At 39.4% G+C, this 18,158-nt stretch overlaps 1 protein-coding gene across 1 annotated transcript in view; it reads right to left on the bottom strand.

Annotated features, from left to right (window-relative positions):
• The window catches only part of ITPR2 (inositol 1,4,5-trisphosphate receptor type 2), a 520,896-nt gene that overhangs the window by 208,042 nt on the left and 294,696 nt on the right, over nt 1–18,158 (bottom strand). The window contains exon 37 of the mRNA XM_047787348.1: nt 14,790–14,898. Coding sequence (XP_047643304.1) covers nt 14,790–14,898 — 109 coding nt within the window. The remainder of the gene's footprint in view (nt 1–14,789; nt 14,899–18,158) is intronic.

Raw genomic sequence — 18,158 nt, 5'->3', positions numbered from 1 at the left:
GGCCTGGGTTGTCGAGTCAGAGGGCCTGAACCTCAAAGGAGCTACAGGTTTTAAAAGAGGACAGAGGAACCCATCTAGAAGGACCCAGGAGAAGCAGCAAGAACACAAAGCTGCTTCACGAAATAGGTGCGAGAGGAAAAAGAAAATTCCGCAGTGCTGCTGAGGAAGCGGGGTGGCCTCTAGAAGAGTGAGTTTTCATTTAAAGCAAGAAGGTAGCGAAACACTTAGAGGAGAAGATAAGAACTGAGGGGTGTCTGCTGAGAAGGACAGAGGGGGACAGAAAGAGACTGAGAGACCGAGGAGAGAAATAGAAATAGCAGGGTCAGAGCAAGGAGACAGGAATACCACAGTCATGGCCATGGGGCCAGGGCCGGAGGAAGGGCTTAGAGTTTACACTTTGTGCTCTGAGAGGTGAAAGCATGTGGAATGGATATCAAAGAACTCTTTCAAGAGAGTGGGCAATTGGCCAACAGCCAGAGGTCTTATCTAACTCTGCCAAGGGGACGGACACTCTCAGCCAATTCTACATATGGTGCAGCCAATCTGTTGAATGAATAATGACTACATGCATCACGGTGGGAGATGGTGAGAAGCCTAAAGAAAGCATCCTTCCCAAAGGAACGCCCAAGTGTGAGATTACTACTGCTTACCAGGTACCTTCTGGCCAGCACAGCTCTGGTTACTCTAAGTACGTACTTGGGCGTTTTGAGAGAAAGGGAAATTGACTCAGCATCTGGGAAGGGAATTTATAAGGACACGTCTCTGAGTTAGAATCGTAAACACTATTCCACCTCTCTGATATTAATTATAAGCATTCGATTTGATTGTAATGGTCCACATGTCCTCATTTATATTTTCTTTTTTTTTTGCTCCATCAATTCATTAAACCAAGATGCTGGGATGTGTTCATTAACACACTGTGTCTGTTTTCCCTGTTCCATTGCTGTAGAACGAGTGTAGTCTGTAATTTGAGTTTTAATTAAAAACTCAGCCAAAGGCTAGGAGCAACTGAGAAAAGATAAACCTGACATTGCACTAAGCAATCTGCAAATATTCAAAATGTTGTGTGACGTTCTGTTGTAAGTAACCAAGACTTATCCCAAAATGCTTGAGATTTTCAAGCACCAGATGGAATGTGCAGGAACCCAGCCTACCCTGAAGAAATCAGCAAATGGTAGTAGCTGTTCAAAATCATTAAATGTGAGAAGAAATATCTTAAAGTGATTTGTGTTAGTTGAAACAAGAAATGGTTTTCCTTTGACAGCCATGAGTGATGTACTTTGGGCTTTGTAAGTTGATACCAGACTAGAATGAGACAGTCACTTGTAGTGATTGCAAATGTGGGCTCTGAAGTCCTGAGTTTGCACCTTGCCTCCACCATTTCTTCGATGTTTGACCTCGGGAAAGTTCAATAACCTTTCTGTGTTGCAGCTTCCTCAATGGGTTGTTATGAGAACAACCCATTAAGGAATTAACATTGTAAAGCATTTCTACAAACACCTGGATTTTAAAAATAAACATCAAAGAAGTTGTCGTTGTTACCATTACTCATATCCCTCACCTGAAAATGATATGAGAATACATTCCCCCTTTTAATTATTTTTTTAATTGCCTGAACTCATGTTTCTAGAGTAGCAAAAGAAGTGGAAGTCTGAAAGAGGTGGTATCAAAAAGTTAAATCAAATTTAAATTATCATTTATTTTCTCCAGCATTATGCAATTCCCTGCCATTGTGGAAAGGGATCATATGTAGAGTAGAATCAGAAAAAAGACTTTTCAGCAAGTATTGCTGGGAAACCTGGACAGCTGCATGCAAATCAATGAAACTAGAACACACCCTCACACCATGCACAAAAATAAACTCAAAATGGCTGAAAGACTTAAATATAAGACAAGACACCATCAAATTCCTGGAAGAGAACATAGGCAAAACATTCTCTGACATCTACGTTACAAATGCTTTCTCATGGACTTCCTGTGTGGGTAACAACATAACTACTCGGTGTTGCTTCTACAGTGGCTGTGGCTTGATCCTTACCTAGCTCGGGAACTTCCATGCGCCGCAGGTGCGGCCACAAAAAAAAAAAAAGAAAGAAAAGAAAACAAATGAGCAAAAAAACAAATGTTTTCTCCGGTCAGTCTCCCAAAGCAACAGAAATAAAAGCAAAAATAAACCAATGGGACTTAATCAAACTGACAAGCTTTTGCACAACAAAGGAAACCAAAAGGAAAACAAAAAGACAGCTTACAGAATGGGAGAAAATAATTTCAAATGATGCAACAGACAAGGGCTTAATCTTTAGAATATACAAACAGTTTATACAACTCCACAGAAAAAAAAGCCAACAACCCAATCAAAAAATGGGTAAAAGACCTGAATAGACATTTCTCCAAGGAAGATATACAGATGGCCAACAAGCACATGAAACAATGCTCAACATCACTGATCATTAGAGAAATGCAAATCAAAACTACCATGAGATACCACCTCACACTAGTCAGAATGGCGATCATTAATAACTCCACAAATAACAACTGCTGGAGGGGGTGTGGAGAAAAGGGGACCCTCCTGCACTGTTGGTGGGAATGTAAGGTTGTACAATCACTAGGGAGAACAGTATGGAGGTACCTTAGAAATCTATACATAGAACTACCATATGACCCAGTAATCCCACTCTTGGGCATATATCTGGACGAAACTTTCCTTAAAAAAGACACATGTACCCGCATGTTCATTGCAGCACTATTCACAATAGCCAAGACATGGAATCAACCCAAGAGCAGACAATTGGATTGGGAAGATGTGGTAATATACACACAATCGAATACTGCTCAGCCATAAAAAGAACAAAATAATGCCATTTGCAGCAACATGGATGAAACTAGAGACTCTCACACTGGGTGAATTAAGTCAGAAGAAGAAAGACAAATACCATATGATATCACTTATATCTGGAACCTAATATATGGCACAAAGGAAACTTTCCACAGAAAAGAAAATCATGGACTTGGAGAATAGACTTGTGGTTGCCAAGGGGGAGGGGGAGTGAGTGGGATGGGCTGGGAGCTGGGGTTAATAGACCCAAAACTATTGCCTTTGGAATGGATAAGCAATGAGATCCTGCTGGGTAGCACTGGGAACTATGTCTAGTCACTTATGATGGAGCATGATAATGTGGGAAAATAGAATGTACACATGTATGTGTAACTGGGTCACCATGCTGTACAGTAGAAAAAAAATTGTTTTGGGGAAATAATTTTTTTTTGTCTTTTTGCCTTTTCTAGGGCTGCTCCTGCGGCATATGGAGATTCCCAGGCTAGGGGTTGAATCGAAGCCGTAGCCACCAGCCTATGGCAGAGCCACAGCAACGCGGGGTCCAAGCCGCGTCTGCAACCTACACCACAGCTCACGGCATCGCCAGATCCTTAACCCACTGAGCAAGGCCAGGGATCCAACCCACAACCTCATGGTTCCCAGTCAGATTCGTTAACCACTGTGCCACGACGGGAACTCCTGGGGAAATAATTTAAAAAAAGAAAAGAAAAGACAAAAAAATATATATATTCAGGATATCACTAGATCAGCTATCACTTATGAAGTGTAAAAAAAAAAAAGAAAACTTTGACTCATATCTCTGGCTCTGCCACTTATGAACTATATGCTTGTCAGCTGATCATTTTACCCTCTGAGCCTCAGTATTGTTATCTTTTTTTTTCAGGGCCTCACCCATGGCTTATGGAAGTTCCCAGACTAGGGGTTGAATCAGAGCTACAGCTACATCACAGCCACAGAAACTGCAACCCACACCACAGCTGACAGCATCACTAGGTCCTTAACCCACTGAGCGAGGCCAGGGATCAAATCTGCATCCTCATGGATACTACTAGTCAGTTATCAGATTCGTTTCCATTGAGCCATGACGGGAATGCCAGTCTTCTTATCTATAAAATGGAAATTAAAAGATATTTTTCTACCTCAGAGAGTTGCTGGGAGGCTTCAAATGCCCACAGACACATTGTTACTTTGCAAATAGCTGTCTCTAGCCCACAATATTTAAATAACAGCAACAACAATAACATGGTTTTCCTGTCTCACATACTAGGCTGGATAGCTCCCCTGATCAAACGAAGTCCAAAGATGAAGGCATCAGCAAAAAAAGTGAAAGGTTTCAAGTCCCACCTACCCCACAGCCTTTACACCCCTCTTTCTCCTTAGGGTGGTCATAAATGGTGGTTAACAGCAGAACAGCTGCCAAGACCAATTTTGTCCCCTGGCGGGAGATCCTGGTGCTGTCTGAGATCACCAGTTGGTGGGCTCCGAAGCAAGCTAGTGATGCTAGTTAACCTGAAAAACTCCGTGGCCAGTTCAGCTGACTGGGCCTCAGCCTCTCTCCAGGGCCTTAGATGCTCTCAGGTTCTCCTGGTTTTACCGTGGGCTGAGTTCCTTGCTTGCTCTTCCCAGGTCTCTTCCCAGGGAAGGGGGCCCTTCCTGAGAGTGAAGCCCAGGGGCTGGAGCTTTCCTCCCCTTCACCTGCCTTCGGATCCCATCATCCTTCCTTCACCGCAGCTTCCCCTGAGCTGAGCGCCCACATGACTATGTCTGGAGATCCCACACTTTTTCCCATTTTGCTTTCCAAGCTAGACAGCAACCAAAGACCACGCATCCCATCAGACAGAGTGTTTGCTGCAAGATAATCCCCTTCACCAGCCCTCCCTACAGGTGGTCTGACTCTGCTGGTGTGCCAAGTATCAAGAAACCTGCCATTGCCTGGGTTACAAAGTAGAACCTGAAGAGATACTTCTAGAACCCCCTTCTTGGATGTGACTAATGTGTTGTACTAACAGAGGGTAGATAACATTTATTTCCACTGTGCATAAATAAGTCAGTCCACAAACACTTTTTTTTTTTTTTTTCTATTTTAGGGCCACACTTACGGCATATAGAAGTCCCCAGTCTAGGGATAGAATTGGAGCAATGCTGCCAGCCTACGCCACAGCCACAGCCACACCAGAGCCAAGCCTTGTCTTCAACCTACACCACAGCTCACGGCAACACCGGATCCTTAACCCACTGAGTGAGGACAGGGATGAACCCACAACCTCATGGATCCTAGTCGGTTTCATTAACTGCTGAACCATGAAGGGAACTCCGAGTCCACAAACACTTACTGAGCATGACTGTGTGCAGGGCACAGTACTAGCCGTGGGGAACACTGCAGCGAAGAAGATTGCCTATCTCTGCCCTCAACAGTACAGCACTTGTGGTGTGTGGAGAGGAGCTGGAGGGAAATACAGACCTTGAACCTCATAGAACCTCAGCATTGCAAGGCCTTCTGGGCATTCCTTCATCACAGGCATCAGACCTATCCTCAAGGAGTTTCTAATTTATTTAAAATAACAACACACACCAAAGAAATCCTTCAGAAGGCAAGATAATAAAAGATCTACACTACCAAGACAGACAATTTTATAAGTGCTGAAACGATTACAAACTAGAATAATATGGAGGGTTTTTGTTTGGTTGGTTGGTTTTGTTTTGTTTTTTGCTTTTGAGGGCCATACCTGCGGCATATGGAGGTTCCCAGGCTAGAGGTCAAAACTGCCGGCCTACACAGAGCCACAGCAACGTAGGATCTGAGCCGCACCTGGGGCCTACACCACAGCTCAGGCAACACCAGATCCGTAACCCAATGAGCAAGGCCAGGGATTGAACCTGAAACCTCATGGATACTAACTAGTTTGGTTCATAACCCACTGAACCACAACAGGAACTCCCTAGAATAATATGGAGTTAAAAGAAACTAATTATGGAAAGCATTCTGAAAAAAAGTTTGGTGTCGGAAGACATGTTTTTACAATCTTTTCGTAGCCTCTTTGCTTCTATTTTCGATGCTGATAACTCCATCTTGTCCTGCTTTACTTTACCCCATATTCCTGCTTGAAAAACTGTCACAGTGCTGGTAAATAACTTAAGCTTAAGAACAAAGACCTAAAGGCATAAGTGATTCATGTGGTCAGCTGAATGAGGGCATAATGCATTGGTCTAGGCATGCCAGACCTGCGCAGGTTGGCACACCATTTGCACAGCATGATATGTCCTGTTAAAATAAGAGAAAGAGGAACCTCATGGCCCCAGGGGGTTTATGAGCAGTCGTTAGCAGAATATGCATCAGCAAGGAGAACAAGATGCAAACCTGGGCACCCTAGGTTGCTGCAGATAAGCATGCCCTCTGCTGAAGCACAATGATGATTCTCTAGGTGCCAGGCATAGGCAGCTAATGCCAAGGTTCTTCAATGCTAATGATTGTTAAATGCCTAAAGGTCAGAATAAAAGCTTAACCAGTTACCAGCTAAGTGACTTTTAAAATAATAAAAGAACTTTTAAAAAAATGAAAGAACTATATCTGAACCTATAACCCCCTCCTCATTTGATGTCATCCTAAAGAGCACAGTAAAAGCAGTGTGGTTTCTTGAGGTGGTGCTCTTGGTCCCTGAGACCTTGAGTGCCCTGGTTCCCATCTTTAATTAAGATGTATGTCTCTGTGTCTTGTTTTATGTTAACCTTTTCTTAAGTTTCACAGCACCTGTTCTTCAGTGCTCACCTGCTGAGCTGGTCTCGGCAGTTTGCTTTAGATTTAGGTGGAAAGAATTGACACTATAATTTAATAATATATTGATTTTAGTGTTTTTTTAATCTTTTCTCATTTTTTTTTACTTTGTATGATATCTGTGTATATTTTTAAATCACAATACCATTTTTCACTTACAATCATTAACTACCAGATGTCTTACTAGATTATACCAAATAATCTTGGAGTATTGGTAATATATATTTTTTTGGCAACACCCATGGCACATGGAAGTTCCTGGGCCATGGATTGAAGCCTCACCACAACAGCAACCAGAGCTGCTCCAGTGACAACTCTGGGTCCTTAACCCACTGTGCCACAAGGAAACTCTGGTAATATTTTCAACATGATTTTTTAGTCATGGATCTCTACAGAATCAAAGCAAATGTCAAATATCACTGAAGCAATGATGTTGTTATGTCAGATTTTTTTTTTTTCTTTTTAGGGCCGCACCCAAGGCACATAGAAGTTCCCAGGCTAGGGGTCAAATTGGATCTGCTGCTGCCGGCCTATCCCACAATCACAACAATGCCAGTTCCGGGTCACATCTGTGACCTAAACTGCAGCTCACGGCAACTTGGGATCCTTAATCCACTGAGCAAGGCCAGGGATCAAACTCACATCTTCATAGATCCTAGCTGGGTTTGTTACTGCTGAGCCACGTTGGGAACGCCTGTTACATCAGATTTCAAAATGGGAAAGTAAAGGCTAGGTGCAATTAAGAACTTTATAATAATCTTTATAATAATAAGTTTACAATGACTTTAATACATCTGATAAACGTATCACTTTTATGGCCTAACAAGCAGCAACTGAAAAGTAAATTTCTAAAAGCAATTGTTTTCTTTGTGCCCATCTTAACTATCAAAGTCTTTGTGCCTAGATAAAAGTATAAAAGAAAAATTCCAAAGTGGAAAAGTATATTAAATACATTTCTAAAACAGAGCTCTTACTGTAAGGAGACATCAATATATTTTCCTATTTCCAACCATTTTGTTATTCAGTTCAAACAACACACACACACACACACACACACACACACACACACACGAGCACGCACATGCATACACAACCACACATTCACAATACAGGAATGATTAGGATGTACAAAAGGTTTGCAACATCACTTAGGGTATTTAGTTTAAAACAATATTAGAACACAGGGGGAAAACTGCACTCACCTCTCAAACTTTTTTTTTTCAATTCTACAAAATGCAGCTAATGCTAAAACTTAAATTTATCTTCCCTGGAGTTCCTATTGTACCCAATGTTGTCTCTGTGAGAACGCGGGTTCAATCTCTGGCCTTGCTCATTGCTTTAAGGATCCAGAGATGCCACAAGCCATGGTATCGGTCATGGATGTGGCTTGGATCCAGTGTTGCCACGGGTGTGACATACATTGCAGCTGCAGCTCCAATTCCACCCCTAGTGGAAACTTCCATACGTAGGTGCAACCACAAAAAAGAAAAAATTTCTTTCCCTTAGCTAAACAGTTATTAACAAATTCTTAAGCTACAGTGCACTCTGTGTAGCAATTCTACTTAAATTTGTTTATTTGCCTTCTAAAAAGTGAAATGAGTACATGCACAGAAGGTCAATGATTCTGCACAGACTCTTAGAATAAGCAGGGATTGATACCATTTACAAATCTGCAACAATGAGCCTCACAAATCTGCACACTTGATGTAAGACTGAAATTTCCTGGTTTAATTCTGAGATTCTTTTTGCTGCCCTTCAAAATCAGAAATAAAAGATTAGTTACAATGATTTTTTTTTCTTACTGAAGAAAAAAAATCTAGTTAATTCAGCTGATAGTATATTTTTGAGTTTAAAAAAAAAAAAGACAGAAGCTATCTTAAAAATAACCCCAGGCATCATTTCTTAAAGATCTTTATTCATCATCAATCCAGATATCAACTTTCAAATGAAGACGCCTCTGTCTGCCATCACTGTTCCACATGTAAATATCACCCTCCCCACCTGGGCATTCATAAAGATCACAGTTCTCAATTAGATGCCATGCTATTTGTTGAATGCCACATTTCCACAAGGGGCTATCTGCCGTGTCATATTATAAAGTATTGTTTAGGACTTTTATACATAATATTCAGGTGACTAGCAGCTCAGACCATGATCACAGGGTGAGCTCTGCTATTGATCTGCAGGTCCTTAAAAATAAATCTTAAAAATATCCACAGCTTTTGTATCATATTGTTCTCAAGTAGCTCAGTCTACAATCTTCAATCCTTTCCTTAGCAGCTCACTGAATAAATGGTTTATGCTTTCCAGGACTCATGCATACAAATTTTATCAAGAACAAAGCTAAAGAATTGTTCATTTTATTTGTTGACTATTTGAGAAAACAGAAGAGTTATGATTGTAAATCATATAATCTGGCTCTGACATGCTAGTTAAAAGCTCAAGAGTCAAAATGTTTAGGCTGGATACCAGCTCTCTTCACCTACTAGATGTGTGACCTTAAATTCTATAGCTCAGTTTCCTCATCAATAAAAGGTAGATAATAATACTACTTACGACACAGAGTTAAAGATTAAATAAGACATATAAAGGATCAGGAACAGTATCTGATTTTCAGTAAGCGCCCAATAAATGCTAGCTCTCATTACTTATAAAAACCAGTGATTAAAACTGCACCAGAGCAGAGGTAGTAGTTTCTAGATCTCTTTTAAAGTGCAATAACCATGCTGTTGTTACGTAAAAGAAGCCTTTCAAATACGACGCATCTCAAAGGAACACTAAGCTTTTAAGGTGGAGAGATATATATATCTTTCGTAATGTTTTGCTTTCTACTGGAATTATCTAACAAACAAAACTTTTATAAAATTTTTATAAAACTCAGCTGACTTTTCCCCTTAAGGACTTTCAGTGTACAATGTTTGGGAGTTCCTGTTGTGGTCCAATGGTAACAAATCTGACCAGTATCCATGAGGAGGCAGGTTCGATCCCTGGCCTTGGTCAATGGGTTAAGGATCCGGTGTTGCTGTGGCTGTGGTGTAGACTGGCAGCTGCAGCTCTGATTTGACCCCTAGTCTGGGAACTTCCATATGCCATGGGTGTGGCATTTGGAACATTTTATATATATATATATATAAAATGTTCATGTTTTAACCTTCAATAAAAGAAGTACTATAACTTCCAGCAAATGGTACAGAAGATGATCACTAGACTTCACACAGGCATGCCTAATAGAACATTAATTTTTCATTTGCTTATATCATTCTATTCATTCAAGATATTGCTGCCCATATCTTCCCTTTCATCCTTTTGGTACAAGGGAGCATGAAGGAAGGAAGACTGTAAAGTAAAATTAACTTAGGAAATGTAATCAAAGGTACTATAAACTGTAGATTTTTTAAAGTAGACTAAATACCAGATAAAATGTAGTTACATGATGATTTCCCTTAATATGTCATACAAAGAAGGCTGATAAAATCAGAAAACCAGGGTCTCAAAATTGGAAATTGCTTTAAACACGTCTGTTTCAACCATGAAGCAAACTATGTTTCATTGCTCAATTTTTTAATTTTTATCAGTTACACACACACACACACCTTCCAGTATCAGAGACCAAAGAAACAAAAATGAGGATGGAGGTTTTCTTTTACAGTAACATTTTAGGTTTAAATAGGTGAAGTCTCAAACATAATATTAAGATAGCCAGTGTGAAAAACCCTGGTGTGACTTTTCTGTTTTGATGTAATTTGAGAGATCTCTTGGCAATGTTTCATGACACAGATAGTAGAAATCTAGATGATTAGGTATTAGACAACAGGTATTATTAGATAACCTCCATGACAAGGCAACTCAATTCTCTGAGTCTCTCCACATTTCAGACCTGGAGATAACACTGCCTGCTCTATGTACTTCCTGCTGACAGGCAGCAAAATATTTTAAAATACTTTAAGAAGAGCAAAGCGCTATAAATTCAAAGCATTTTTTTTATCATATTCCTTCCCATTTAAACTATCCTACATTTTAATCAGCCACGGGTTAAGCTCTCCATCTACAGTCTACATGCCATTTCTCGATGTCAGTAAAAGGATCGTTGTGAGAGACTGGATAATAGCCCTCCCCAAAGATGCCCATGACCTTACCACCAGCACCTAGATATGTTACCTTACATAGAAAAGGATTTGGCAGATGTGCTAACTTGGGGATCTTGCGATGGGGAGAGTACACTGGTTTATCCAGGTTTTTCCAATGTAATCACAAGTATCCATATAAGAGGGAGGCAGGAGATCAGAGTAGAAGGAGATGTGACAGTGGAGTGTGTGGGTGTGTGGGTGTGTGTGTGTGAGAGAGAGAGAGAGTGAGAGAGAGAGAAAGGCAGACAGGCAACAAAGACAGAGGAGAGAGACAGGCAGTCAGACAAAGACAGAGAGGGAGAGACAGGGAGATTGGAAAACCTCTACTGCTACTGGCTTTGAAGATGGAGGGAGAAGCCATTCTTCTTTTCTAGAAGCTAGAAAAGGCAAAGAAACAATTCTCTCCTAGAGTCTCCAGAAAGAACTCAACCAACACACTGATATTCAACTTCGACCTCCAAAACTGTAAGATAATAAATATGTGGGTTTTAAATCTCTAATTTTTTGGTAAATAGAAAACTGACGTCATCGTGCAAACACACCATCTATTATCCCGGGACTGATAATCGGGATTTTTCTGAGAATACGCAGTAGTAAAATAACAGTTTTGACCAATTTCTGAATTTGTTACCCAAAGCCATTTCACCCAGATTGGTGAGTCCCTTAGCTCCCCTTTCACCAGCATGGATAATGGAGCACCAGTTATTTAAGATGGGAAAACTGACCCATTATGGCCAACATGTAGAGATGGTCCAGTCCTGTTTTTTTCCAAGTATAGCATTTGAATCATTCTAGATCTATTATGTGTTTTTTGTTTGTTTGGCCAGGCCATGAAAAGTCCCCAGACCAGAGATCGAACACCTGCAATGGTGGCTACCCAAGCCACTGAGGTGACAACTCTGGATCCTTAACCCACTGGGCCACAGGGAACTCCTAATATGCTTTTTTATTTTTCTTTCTTTAAGTTTTATTTAAGTATAGTTGATTTAAAGTGTTGTGATCATTTCTGCTGTACAACATAGTGATTCAGTTATACATGTACACATATCTATTCTTTTTCAGATTCTTTTCCTATATGAATTATCACAGAATATTAGATAGAGTTCCTTGTACTATATAGCAGATCCCCACTGGCCAATCATTCCACATTCCAGTGTGCACCTAATATGTTCTTCTAAAAGTTTTCTTGGAGCGGGGGGAATCTTCTACTTCTATTAGTAGTAATGCTTCTCATTCTAAAACATTTAGAATTTAAAAGTTGTCTAAGATCTAGAATCGGCTATTATATTTTCCTAATTCTGCCCTTAGTAGACATGGAAATTAAGAAATAACACTTGTAAGTCCCTTTCAGGGTTTTGTTTTGTTTTTCTTATTTAATGACTACATTTCCATACTCTTTAATATTATCTTAGAGATTTTGTAAAACTTTATCTACTTTGGATATATATTCTGCCATATCCTGTCTGCCTATGACTTAAAATCTGGATTCCAAAGCATGCTAGACAAAATATACTAATCTTTCTTAATAGTGACACACATCATTTATAAAAGTTGACTATTATCTAATATTAAGATTAATCAGAGAGGAAGGAATTCCAAAATAAACCTGGCTCTGGAATTGCTGCGTGACCTTGAACAAAACATATAATTTTTCTGGTCTCAGTGAATGCATCCATAAAATAAGGAGCTTGGACTAAATACCCAGATACAATGTCTTAAAAGAGAGGCACAAAGTGACTATTAAGAAAATAGTCGCCACTGGCAAAAGCAATTCGTAAGTGCTACTCATTACCTCCTTCACAAAGATAATGCTAGGGATGTGGAGGATTGTTTGGATTTTAACAATCCATGGTTCCAGAGCAAGGCTCAGTGCAAACAAAGCCTGAGGGACACTTTAGGCACTCTGAGTGGTAGATTTGGGGTGGCTAATGGATGAAGAAAGGGGGAGGGAGCTTAAGGGGTCACCATGGAGGGCCTGCAATACCAAAGCAGTGCAGAGCCGCTAAAGGTTCCTGAAAGGCTCTCATGATCTCTGCAGACTATTACAGGAACCCACAAGCATGTGAACTATATACTCCATGGTGGCCCTTAGCAAGCTGTGCCATTCGTTTCCTTATCCCTGGCACCCTGGCACAAGAAGGGCATTTAATAGTTACTCACAGTATGTATGAAATGACTGAGTGAAAGAGCGCAACTAGCCTTTCTCATCTTATCCTTGCCTGGAGGACCCTGCCCAAGGGGTGCCATTTGCATCATTTGTGATGTGAATGGTACCCTTGGAGCTAAGAAAACAGCAGTCCTACCTCCCTTCAAGGAGGTCTCAGGGAAATGGACTACTGCAGTTTTCTAGACAAGAGAAAATGAAAGCCTGAACTAGCCATAGCATGGGAAGGAAAGGAGAGAGATGCCAGCATAATTTATTTTAGGGTAGCTGGGGAGATACACTGAAATCCTCTTGATTAGTCAGAATAAACCTTCCTTGTTTCTTTCCTATTTTCCTTGAGAGTAATTGAATAGAAATCTATTATATAAAGTTGGAAGGCTTATGTATCTCCTGTTAACACAAGTTACTGTTATAAACCTTACCCTTCTGTCAAAAATTCATATGATTCCATTTTTTTGAATTTAAGATTTAGTACTTTAGCCAAAATCAAATAATAATCTACAGCAGTATTTTGAGGCACCAAAGAAAAAGAAAAAGTCCCAAGGAACTCACCTCCTTTTTTTTTTTTTTTTGCTTTTGAGGCCCACACCTGCAGCACATGGAAGTTCCCAGGCTAGGGAACTACAGCTGCTGGCCTATGCTACAGCCACAGCAATGCAGGATCCGAGCCACAACTGTGACCAAAGCTACAGCTCATGGCAATGCCAGATCCTTAACCCATTGAACAAGGCCAGGGTTCGAACCCACATCCGCATGGATACCAGTCGGGTTCATTACTGCTGAGCCACAATGGGAACTTAGCAACCTTTTCTTAAAAGTATAACATATACTCAAGCTTATAAGAATTTTTCTTGAGTCCTATGTCACAGAAACATTTGCTAAAACTGCACTGGCCACCTTATTTTGATGTTTCCCAAAAGCAGTTTAGATGATGAAGAGAACTAACGCAAGGCAGAAGTCACTGATTACTGAGGCAAATATTTGATGCAAATGATGTATTTTGAAGCTACGCCCCTTCTATAAGGATCCAAGATTCAATTGCATTTCTTTTCTACAAGAATGCATTAAAAAAACCTACCACTACATATATATATGTGAATGAATAAATAAAAATAAAATCCTTCTGATTTTAAGCAGATGATTAGTATTCACAGAAACAGCCCCAAAATTAAGGAGCATGGCATAAATTACATTTGATACCCAACATAAAAGTAAAGGGTAAAGGTAACTAGCTAAAAAAAAAACTACACTTGATTTATATTTTATATTTAAATGTATCACCTTGGGTATTAAACATGCTGCTAGCTATCTCTTAATGAGCACCTGAGCTGTCATTTTTAATAACAGGCTGACAATTATTATCTATAAGTTGATATTCCCTGAAAATCATCTGTGCAATACTTAAGACAGTTAAGAATAGAAACTTACCATTCTGTTCATTTTAAAAAGCATTATTTTATAAAAGTTGGCATAATATTATAGAAAATGACATGAACATATTTTTACAATGAAAAATCAACATATTCCAAAACATACAGACCACATCAATATGCAGCAGAACTTTATACAAAATCTTAATAATACATCTTATTGCTCATTGTTAGAACAATCATTTGGTCCATCGAAGCTATATGAAAAAAATACACATTTTCAGACAAAATATACTTAAAAAATAAATAAACCAAATACTTGGGCCATTCTAATCTTAGCTACTTCTCAAAGCAGCAGGAGAGATGATTATAAAAATTCGAATTAGCTAATTCATCTAAGTACACACGTCATTAATATCTAATACAAGTAATCATGTAATAGCCTATTGTAATTCATTCATTATAGTATTCTAGAAACTCTATTTCATTTTTGAGTACCAAGAAAAAAAACTTTAAATACCTCTTCCACAAAGCTGTCTTTCTTCTCTAGCATTTCTCGTAAAGTCTGAAGAATTTTAATGCACAATTTTTCTTCTTTCTCCATCAGTTTCTTTGTATGATTAATCAACCTTAAAACAAAATATTAAACCTTAATAGGATAGTGATTTCTCTTCAAGCTATATACTAACATCATATAGTTTAGGGAAAAAAAACCCCACAATGTTATTGGAGAGTATAAGGCAAACCAGACACATGTTTTCAAAGTTTTGAAATTATACCTCAGCTTGTAAACATTTAATTTTTTTTTTTATCTTTTGGCCGTAATATGCAGCAGCTTCTTGTGGGATTTCAGGTATTGAACACAGGCTGCAGTAGTGAAGGTAACAATTCCTAACCATTAGACCACCAGGGAACTCCTGCACTTATAAACTTTGTATTATAAAATTTTTGTTTTATAGTTGGTTTATCCCAGTGCTTCTCAAATTTACTCAGGTGGCATACTTTCAGTGGAACACAATGTTCTTTGAAAAACAATAAAACATATTATCTTCAATCCTCTCATATGAACTAAAACAACTTTACTAGTCAAGAAATATGAATATTTTCTGTATGTTATATTGTTATGTTGTTCTATATTATTTTCTATGTACTACATCACATTAATTATAAAGTAGCAGTTTCCAACATTGGACCATTAGCATTAATGGGCTGCTTTCCAGTTTCCATTAATATAATTGCTATTTTTCACTGGTAGGGCTTGGTAGAAACAGACAGTTTTTGTGATTGGAAGTAAAAAAAAAAAGTAACATCACTTTTACTATTTACCATTTACTATTTTTGCTATAATTTGGGTAAAACTCTAATTAATTTTATACACACAGTTCTGGTGTTGTGTCAGGAGAAAAGTCTGAGGATCACCATTATATCACATCCCCAAAAATTCAGAATCAAGTAAAATGTTCAGAGTCAGAATTTATAGCTTAGCACACACAGCTCATCTTGTTAAAAGCTGGTTCTCAAAATGACCCTGTGAAATATGTCTTCCTAGAATAATAAAACAATGTAGAATATAGTGGAATGATCTAATTTCAGTGACATAACAGGAGTCCTGTGAGATGCAACTCTGAGGGAAAGTGAACTGTCATTTGATAACGGCTAGTCAGTGTTGATCTGGTGACAAGGTGAAATATGGGGACTTTCCGTGGATTTTCTCCATTTATCCTCAGCAAGCATAATAGGTTCTATTAACAGGATAATTTTGCTAATGAGAAAACAGAGGCCAAGGAGATAAAGCAACTTGCCTCTGGTTACATAATTGTTAAGTGGTGGGATCGGGGAACAGACCCAGCTCCATCTGACTTCAGAGTCAAAATTCTGAAGCATCACTCTGAAGACGGGATGGTTCACAGATGAAAAGAGTCTGGATGCATAGTAGGCTGTATGCAGCTACCTCTTAGATGCCATGATAAGGGCTAGAGCAGAGGCAGTGGCAAATGCCATAAACTGGACAAAGACACGAATACATTCTGCTGAGGGAGTTGCCTATGGCTGATTGGAGAAGGTTTCAGTGATGAGGTAACATTTAACTATGAAGATTTCACCTGGTAGGTTAGAGTGGCAAGAAAAGGCAGCCCTGCAAAGGGAATGAACAAAGGGCAGATGCAGAAAGATGATGGTACGTCCAGGACATAAGCACTCCAATCGCCAAGTGACGCTTAAAGACAGGGAGAGTGTAGGAGATGCAGTCCGAAAAGAAGGAACTGAGAATACTACGCTAAATAGTTTGAATTTTACTCTATAGGAAATAAGGAACCACTGTTTTAAAGGAGCTGAAAGACCCTGCCTACCTATAAAAAAGATAACATCAGATGGCCGTGGGAACCACAGTGTAGGAGAGAGAACAGGCAAGAAAGGAAGAGGGCATGTGATGGGGTAAGGATGTGAGAAGCAATATAGAGATAAAATAGCCAAGACCTGGCGAATAATGATGTACAGGAAGTAGAAGATGAGGAGGAAGGGAGATCACAGATGTCTAAAACGTGTGAGTTGGGTTAGTCGATGGACAGTGATTTTTTTTTTTTAATTGAAGTATAGTTGACTTATAATGTGCCAATTTCGGCTGCATAGCAAAGTGACCTAGTCATACATACACACACATTCATTTTCTCCTATCATGTCCCATCATGGTCTATCCTGAGAGACTGAAATAGTTCCCTATGTTGTACAGTAGGCCCTCCTTGCTTATCGATTCTAAATGTAATAGTTTACGTCTACCAACCCCCAAACTCCCAGTCTATCTCACTTCCTCCTCCCTCCCCCTTGGCAACCACAAGTCTGTTCTCTGTGTCGGTGAGTCTGTTTCTGTTTTGTTGGTAGGTTCATTTGTGCCATATTTTAGATGCCCCATATAAGTGACAGCATATGGTATTTGTCTTTCTCTTTCAGACTTACTTTGACAGTGATACTTTTAAATAACACCTATGTCATGCTGAAGAAGTAGCCTGCTGTGAAGGAATAGTGATTTTCTCTTTGACATGTTACATCTGGGCAGGGTGTTATATGCCATGCGGTCAGGTCCAGCAGACACAATAACGGTTCTAAAGTTCTTCTAGCAAATGAAAAAACCTGCGTCTCTAAAATTTCAGCTTTTTAGTCGTTTCTTTCACATATTCTTTAAATATGTGAAACTCGTGTGGTGGGTATTACGAATTTCTTTTGATTTTTTTCTCTTAGGCTATTTCCATGTTCTTTAACCTCTGCTTCAGGTTAAATATTTAATTCACTAACCATCTGAAAATATCAGTGGGAATGAATGACCACTTGCTCAGGATTTATAGAAGGTATTCGTCTATCCAATAATTGGGTGAGCTAGATCAGGTGCTTCCAAGTATTCCTTTCTATGATCTAAGTAAAAAAATAAGTTTCACAAAACAACCCACCACACAAATACGTGTATGTGAGCGTATTCGTAACATCAACACGAAAGTTACCTTCACTATATGAGATGCACTCTGACATTATATACTCTTTCCTAATTCATTTTTTAATTTTTTCTTTTTCATCTTTTTGTATTTTTCTAGGGCCGCATCCACGGCACATAGAGGTTCCCAGGCCAGAGGTCTAATCAGAGCTGTAGACGTCAGCCTACGCTAGAACCACAGCAATGAGGGATCCAAGCCGCATCTGCAACCTACACCACAGCTCACAGCAACACCGATCCTTAACCCACTGAGTGAGGCGAGGGATCAAACCTGCAACCTCATGGTTCCTAGTCGGATTCGTTAACCACAGAGCCATGACGGGAACTCCCCATTTTTTAATTTTTTTAAATTTCGTTGGAGTATAGTTGATTTACAATGATGTGTTATGTTCAAGTGTACAGCAAACT

The sequence above is a fragment of the Phacochoerus africanus genome, chromosome 7, assembly GCF_016906955.1.
Source record: "Phacochoerus africanus isolate WHEZ1 chromosome 7, ROS_Pafr_v1, whole genome shotgun sequence".
Taxonomy (NCBI): domain Eukaryota; kingdom Metazoa; phylum Chordata; class Mammalia; order Artiodactyla; family Suidae; genus Phacochoerus; species Phacochoerus africanus.
This window is presented reverse-complemented; position numbering and strand designations above follow the sequence as displayed.